Raw genomic sequence first — 8,084 nt, 5'->3', positions numbered from 1 at the left:
GAGATATACTATATATACAAAAGTATTTGGACACCCCTTCAAATTAGTGGATTTGGCTATTTCAGCCACACCCGCTGCTGACAGGTGTGTAAAATCAAGCACACCGCCATGCAATCTCCATAGACAAACATTTGCAGTAGAATGGCATAAATGAAGAGCTCAGTGACTTTCAACGTGGCACCGTCATAGGATACCACCTTTCCAACAAGTCAGTTGCTAAAATTTCTGCCCCGCTAGAGCTGCCCCGGTCAACTGTAAGTGCTGTTATTGTGAAGTGGACATGTTTAGGAGCAACAACGACTCAGCCGTGAAGTGGTAGGCCATACAAGCTCACAGAATGGGACTGGTGACTGCTGAAGCGCATAGCGCGTTAAAACCATCTGTCCTCGGTTGCAACACTCACTACCGAGTTCCAAACTGCCTCTGGAAGCAACGTCAGCACAAGAACTGTTCGTAGGGAGTTTAATGAAATAGGTTTCCATGGCCGAGCAGCTGCACACCATGCGCAATGCCAAGATCACCATGCGCAATGACAAGTATCGGATGGAGTGGTGTAAAGCTCGCAGTCATTTTACTCTGGAGCAGTGGAAAGAGTTCTCTGAAGTGATGAATCACGCTTCACCAACTGTACAGTTTGGTGGAGGAGGAATAATGGTCTGGGAATGTTTTTCATGGTTCGGGATAGGGCCCTTAGTTCCAGTGAAGGGAAATCTTAACGCTACAGAATACAAAGACATTCTAGACGATTCTGTGCTTCCAATGTTGTGGTAACAGTTTGGGGAAGGCCCTTTCCTGTTTCAGCATGACACTGCCCCCGTGCACAAAGCAAGGTCCATACAGAAATTGTTTGTCGAGTTCGGTGTGGAAGAACTTGACTGGCCTGCACAGAGCCCTGACCTCCCGCCCATCGAACACCTTTGGGAGGAATTGGAACGCTGACTGCGAGTCAGGCCTAATCGCCCATCATCAGTGCTCGACCTCACTAATGCTCGTGGCTGAATGGAAGCAAGTCCCCGCAGCAATGTTTCAACATCTAGTGGAAAGCCTTCCCAGAAGAGTGGAGGCTGTTATAGCAGCAAAGGGGGGAACAACTCCATATTAATGCCCATGATTTTGGAATGAGATGTTCGACGAGCAGGTGTCCACATTCTTCTGGTCATGTAGTGTACGTGAGATACACCGGCCACTGGGCATTTCTCCAGCATCATGCTTTGGCATAAACTTGATGTAGTTTTGCTTTAAACAATTTCAATATTTGTTCATCACAATCTGTTCATAAAGACCTGCTCAATATAAAATGCATATCATAAAACATAAAAATATGTATAGGAGTCTGTATACTTCGATACAGAATAATTGTATTGATTCTGTACTATTAACTTTGATTAAAACATTTGACTAGTCATTAATGCAGTTTAAGAATGCAGTAGTAGCAATCTATGTTATAAAAAAAGAAAAACATGTACATTGATTTGAAAATGTGAATAGAAGCTCACTATATACTATAACAGATAATACTTTGGGATCATATGTCATAATCTAATTAAATTAATCGAAATGTGATGTTATCTAAGCATTTATTCAGGATTTAAGTTAAATATCCCTGATCTTTGTCTTGAATAATATTTTCAGCTGATGGAATCATTACCGTTATGCATTATACAGAAGAGCATTTTAAAGAAAACAGACATGGGAAATATTTAGCCTAAAGTAGGCTTATATTGAATATCAGCTTTCTAAAATTAAATTCGGCTAATAAAAGAGAATGTTTTATCAGTGATAATCAATCGTATTAGGCTATATAAAACAAATATACAACTCACAATTAAATAATATTAGCCAATGATACACACAAATATATTTTTCTAATTAAAATGGCCTATAATGTCACAAATATAAAATATAAAAGGCCTATTCATTTGGTATTAAATACTAAAGTATCTCAAATAAATGGCACAAATAATAGGTTTAGATTCGATGTTTCTGTAATTCGATGGCTGTTAAAAAAAAAAATTAAGTCAATTGGTATCAAACAACACTGAAATTGTATATTAAATAATCTTCTTTTTTTTATAATGAAAATAATCTCAGTCATTATTTAAAGGCTAATTTGATTTGACAAGAAAATAAGATACTCGAAATGCATGTCAAACAACCATACCTTGAGATGTATATGTCTATAATAAAACGTGTGGGATGCTCATTTTATAGGCAGACAAAAAGAGAACGTATGGGTTGATAAAATATTTTCTATTGGCTCATGGTCTCCCATAGAAACGGTGATGCAGTTATGAAGGGGCTGGGTTTGACACCAGCTGAGGCGGATCTCCAACATGATTACAGCACACACAGGGCTGGAACATAATTGATGACCTAATTGCAAAACAGGGGAACGACCGCGGAGACGCGCTCCACTGAAAAAGTTTACTTGTTCTCCCACCAGATTCCCCAACCAAACGCAATTGATGTGAGCAGAGGTGCATTCGAGCACTTCTTTCCCACTGTCGCACCTTCACACTGCACTTATCCACCTTTAAGTTTATTTTTATGAATGATTATCTCTCGCAATACATCTTTGGATACCTCGGCTACACCACGAACTCACCTCGGCACATCTTTCTTGAAGTCTAAACGCCACCAAGACTTCTTCAAGCGCACTTGGAAAATACTCTGAACTTCACATTTCTTCTAACTGACGCTGAAGTAAACCTCAACATGTCTATCACAAGTCTGAAGTCTGATTCCGAGACGAATAACGTTTCCATAGAAGAGGAGGTAAGAATATGGTCTCTTTTTTTGTTGTCAAAAGTTCTGTATCATAATGTCTTTGTTTGGAACCGGTTGTGAGCGTGGCTACGAAGTCTAGTCTGGAAGAGATGTAGAGTAGCCTGCTAATAGTTTTGCTCCCCAAAATTGTAGGCTAATTAATGATCAACTGATTCAAAGCCCATTGCACGAGAATAAGGGTGTGAATGTGACGTTCCCTTTTTAGGTATGGTTTTTTTAAACAAAAAGTCGTTCGAGTCCATTGTAATCTCTGAAAAGGGTGTGCCTCCGTTTTATAAATGGACGTTTACATTGTGTGATCGCAAGTAACACAGGATTGTGTATTTAATTTTTTTTGCGAGACTTGTTGTCTTTAAATTAGGCCTACAGTAGATTGTTGTTATGGCCATGTGAAATATTGGTTTAGACTATAGCCTAATTGCAATAACATTTGTGTTGAATTACAGGATTTTATTTGTTTTTAAACTCAAATCTATAAAATTACAATTGTAGATCTGTAGGTTATACTTAATTTTAACATTCGTTTTTCAAATCAACACTAAGCCTAAGAATTTCAGGTTTCTGTCCTGTCGCAGTATGGACAGACCCACCTAATTTCATATACTGCGGATCAACTTCATCTCACACGATCGGCACCTAACAGAACCTGAGACTCTTTATGCCATAATACACATTTCCGGTCCTTATCTGATCTGTGGTCAGTAAAGAAATGTTAAATGTATTTTTAATCTTGCAGTGTAATTTTTTAAATTTCTTCTGTAGGCCTACAGCAAGTGGATTGATGAATTGCCAAAAGGACTCAGTTAAATACAAATACATGTAAATTAAATTAAGCAAGTCCGTTAAGAACATTCTTATTTTACAATGACTGCCTACCCTCCCCTAATAACCCGGAAGATGCTGGGCCAATTGTGAGCTGCCCTATGGGAATCCCAATCACGGCCGGTTGTGATACACCCCGGGATTGAACCAGGGTCTGTAGTGATGCCTCTAGCACCGAGATGCAGTGCCTAAGACCGCTGCGCCACTCACGAGTCTTTATCCCAATCACTTATTTAATTTTGATCCAGATTTCTGCCCTATTCCTTTAGGTATGGTTTTATTGCCTTGTATTATTTAGGCCTACACACACTTGATGCATTTTTTATTAACCTTCAACATTCAATTGTCCAAGAAACCATATTGTTCAGAGTTTAACCCAATTAAAATCATTACATGAAATCTGTTTACAGTGAAGCTTATCTTCTATTCCCTAGTCAGATGTTCTAATTAGTCCAATGAATTTGTCTAGATGGGATGTGGCTTACAGTACAGTACGTGCCTTAAACTTGCATGTGAGTTCTGTCGCCGGAGCACCTGAAATGTTGGAGCCGGGCTGTGGTTCGCAGGCGCGGGTCAAAGGAAGGAAATGGTGTCACACTGTGCACTGTTGTCCGCTGCTGTTCCTCTGGCAGTCCATTGTGCTGCACGGGCCTCCCCACAGAGTGGGACCCAATGGCCCTTCTGTAGGCCTGTTTATTTCCTCAGCCACTGCAGGATCCAATGGACAACATTACAGGCTCATGTTTGTTGAATTCGCATGTGGAAATCCAACCCTTTCCCCCTCACTAAATAATGGCTGCATTTACACAGGCAGCCCAATTCTGATTATTTGTTAAAAATGTATTGTTCTTTTGACCAATCAGACCACCTCTGAAAAATATCTGATGTATAAACATAATTTAGTGGACTTTTTTTTAGATTTGGGCAGCCTGTGTAAACACAGCCTGAGTCATGAGGGGCTGCACATCACTACTTTGTACTTAGATGGTCTCAAATTTGACATTCCTCCAGTCCTCACAATTTAGGTGGTGTTTATTGTCGCCATAGTACATCCTTTGTTGTTTTATACTGCATGTTAAAGGATTTGGGCTGACATCTGGGGGGGCTTGTAGAGGGACAGTATCCTAGTCATTGAGGCGTTGTGGTATTGTACCAGGTTGTGTAGGGTTGCAAATTGATTTGTCCCACCACACCAAATGCGATCAAAACGCAAAGGTTGAAATATCAAAACAAACTCTGAACCAATTATATTAATTTGCGGACAGGTTGAAAAGCATTAAACATTTATGGCAATTTAACTAGCTATCTTGCTGTTGCTAGCTAATTTGTCCTGGGATATAAACATGGAGTTATTTTACCTGAAATGCACACACAAAACGGTCAATCGTTTCTAGTCATCTCTCCTCCTTCCAGGCTTCTTTGGACTTTATATGGCGATTGGCAGCTAACTTTCATAAGGTGCATTACCACAACCGACCTCAGTTCATATTTCAATCACCCATGTGGGCATATGTTAAAAACCAATGAGAAGGTGGCACGTGGGTATATGCTTCTAAAAACCAATGAGGAGATGGGAGTGGCAGGACTTGCAGCGCGTTCTGCGCAGTGTGGGTGCAATGATTGAATAACGTGTGTGAATTTATTTTGCAACGCTCGCGCACGTGACCGGTGTGGTCAGCATGTAAGCAAGTGGTATTGATCTTTATTCAGTCAACTAGGAATAGTTTAGTCTGATAGGAGATGAATGTAGGAACTGCCATTTGTCCAGCACAGACATTTAGAATTAGTGTTGATATTTCATACTGCATCAGAGGTGGACAATCCTCCCCTGCCGACGACCTTCTGTTTGCAGGTTTTTGTTTTAGCCAAGCAGTAACACCTGATTCCGCAAATTCTTCAAATCAAGATGGCGCTCCATTTTCAGGGGGAAGGTTGTGTGCACGATATCCCATAATATGTAAACGAGTAGAACCTGGCCATTGAATATGTCCTTCAGACACGATTCATATATGCATTATGCCATTTAGCAGACGACTTTATCCAAAGTGACTGTCATGCGTGCCTGATATTTCATGTATGGGTGACCCGTTTCAAGCGCCATGCTCTACCAACTGAACTGTACAGGACCACGTTTCCATAGTCTTCTCATTGTCATGCTTGATTCTATTTGTCTAAATATGGGTTTTCCTATCAAATAAATGGCATTTGAATCCTATGCTCTAGCCAATTTTTCAAGGTATCTAGCCGTATTTCACTTATCGGAACGCATTAAATGCCCAGACATAGAATGCTGATTAGTCCATTCTATTCATTCCGTTTCTATGCATTTAACCCTGTCCGATAGGCGAAATCCGGATCGATAACTTTTGAAAAAACGGGTCCCTGGAGATACTCTATACTGTTTTGTTTTCCAGGTACGAACACTTTTTGTTAGTGGCCTGCCGGTGGATATCAAACCTCGTGAACTGTACCTGCTGTTCAGACCATTTAAGGTAAGCATGAGATTAGTTTCCGAGGCGATGGAAGAATTTGGCATCCATATTTAACTCGTTGTCCACTGCAACGGAGACGGCGGACAGTCCACTCCTGTCATTGGCTCTTCTGTTCTAATTCCCTGCATTTTTATATTAAAACATTTCATAATGAGAATAAACAAAATACATATCAGTAGTATTGTCTTTGTAACAGAACGTTTTAACGGACGGCTTCATCGGGTGCCAATGTAGCTACCTTAGTTTTTTGACGTTTTTACAAAAGCAACTGCACATATGGTTAATTATATATTGTGATTATCATCTTACAATACCACAGAACTCCAGAAATATTGAAAGTAGTAACGCTACATCACTCTTCATCTACACTACATTGTATATTATTATTCAACATGTACAGTTTCATTAACCCCCCCTCCCTGACCAAAATGGAAGTGGTATCCCTCACACATGGATGGTCTTGTGGAATGTGTAAATGAATAGCACTGCTATTGGCCAACTATCCCGGTGACCCAACTCCCCTCTAGGTCAGGAAGATTAGGATTCTTCCACTTCCTTTCATGTGTGATTCAGGCCAAGCTTTCAAAGCAGTTCTATGAAATCACTGAAACTGGTCTGTTTTCATAGATTAGATTCCATTGGATATATCGTTTGTCATAGTATAGACTATAGCCAGTCTATCTGCTGTTGTATCATTCTGTATATTGGATCTGAAGCTTTATTTTGGCAAAGGACCTCCCAACCCTTCCAGCTTGGTTTTTCTACACGCAAAGATATGGTAGACAGTTTTTTTTTTTTTAACACAGGCCCACATGCTTTTTAGTGATTTGTATGAAGCAAAGTAGATGGGATTCAGCTGCCTCTGTTATTAGTTGTATGCATTTAATGTTACATTTCTGTTGAAGGTGGTTTGCATTTCCTGACTGGACTGAAACTCTCCGAACCTCACGTCGTCTTAAGTTGTTTAGTTTCCCCATGTCTGTATATCAGGATTAGAAGACTTCTCGTCCATCAATACCACAGTCAGGCTAAAATCCCCTACATTCCCCAGGAATCTGACTCATACTGACATCCAAACCAAAGATTTCTTGGCCCATTTAAAAGGACTAAGAATGATTCACATGAGTAATTCACTGGTTGTTGAACAGCCTATGAAGTTGGTTGAAAGTTGTCAACAAACGGATTAGTTCAGGAGAAGGCTGGAGCATCAGTTAACATTAAATACAGTTGGACCTACGGAGTAAAATATAATTGTTTCCTTTAAGATGAGACAAATACCTAATTATAGGTCTGTGGATTTCTCCATTTTCTTTTTTCAACATATCTGAGTGGAGTGTGTCTTCCTGCATGTGACTTCATCGTTGTTAATTGGATGTCTTTTCTTCTTACAGGGTTACGAGGGTTCACTGATTAAGTTGACTTCAAAACAGGTGAGATGCTTTCTGTTATTACTGTAGGGGACTCATGGCCCCCAAATGAGGGCTATATGAGGAGTATACCTTGGATGGAGAGTGGCATTGTTCAGTTTTCCTACCACCATTTTGGTAATCAAAAAGTGGTTCTGGCTAATTAACGTAGGATTTCTAACATTGGTCTAGTTAATAATTGTTCAATAGGAAACAACCTTCCCATGCAGTTGCCATGCGTTCATCTTATAATATTAAACCTGTATGTGGTTTAACTTCTGTTGTGAATTGTTTTCAAAATTATTGAAAAAGTGATTTACTTATGTGATCCATCTACGCTCGCCTTGTCTAATGCATTCATGATTCAGTCCCATTGTATTCTGACCATTTACCTGAAGTGTACTTGGGCAATGTTCCTGTGCTAACCTGTTGAGGTGGACATTAGGGGCCCTTTGTCTCAGTGTTCTCTCCTCTCTTCCAGCCAGTTGGGTTTGTCACCTTTGACAATCGGACTGGAGCCGAAGCTGCCAAAAACGCATTAAACGTAAGCATCAGACCAGGCGGACCGTGTTGACAG

The 8,084-nt window shown here is 40.1% G+C and overlaps 1 protein-coding gene across 2 annotated transcripts in view; it reads left to right on the top strand.

Annotated features, from left to right (window-relative positions):
• The first annotated feature begins 2,351 nt into the window (after nucleotides 1-2,351).
• The window catches only part of LOC120049390 (RNA-binding protein with multiple splicing 2-like), a 24,653-nt gene continuing 18,920 nt past the window's right edge, over nucleotides 2,352-8,084 (top strand). For both annotated transcript variants that reach the window (XM_038995665.1, XM_038995662.1), the window contains exons 1-4: nucleotides 2,352-2,775; nucleotides 6,024-6,101; nucleotides 7,493-7,531; nucleotides 7,989-8,051. In XM_038995665.1, coding sequence (XP_038851593.1) covers nucleotides 2,716-2,775; nucleotides 6,024-6,101; nucleotides 7,493-7,531; nucleotides 7,989-8,051 — 240 coding nt within the window. In that variant the 5' untranslated portion in view covers nucleotides 2,352-2,715. The remainder of the gene's footprint in view (nucleotides 2,776-6,023; nucleotides 6,102-7,492; nucleotides 7,532-7,988; nucleotides 8,052-8,084) is intronic.

This window comes from Salvelinus namaycush, chromosome 1, assembly GCF_016432855.1.
Source record: "Salvelinus namaycush isolate Seneca chromosome 1, SaNama_1.0, whole genome shotgun sequence".
Lineage (NCBI taxonomy): Eukaryota > Metazoa > Chordata > Actinopteri > Salmoniformes > Salmonidae > Salvelinus > Salvelinus namaycush.
This window is presented reverse-complemented; position numbering and strand designations above follow the sequence as displayed.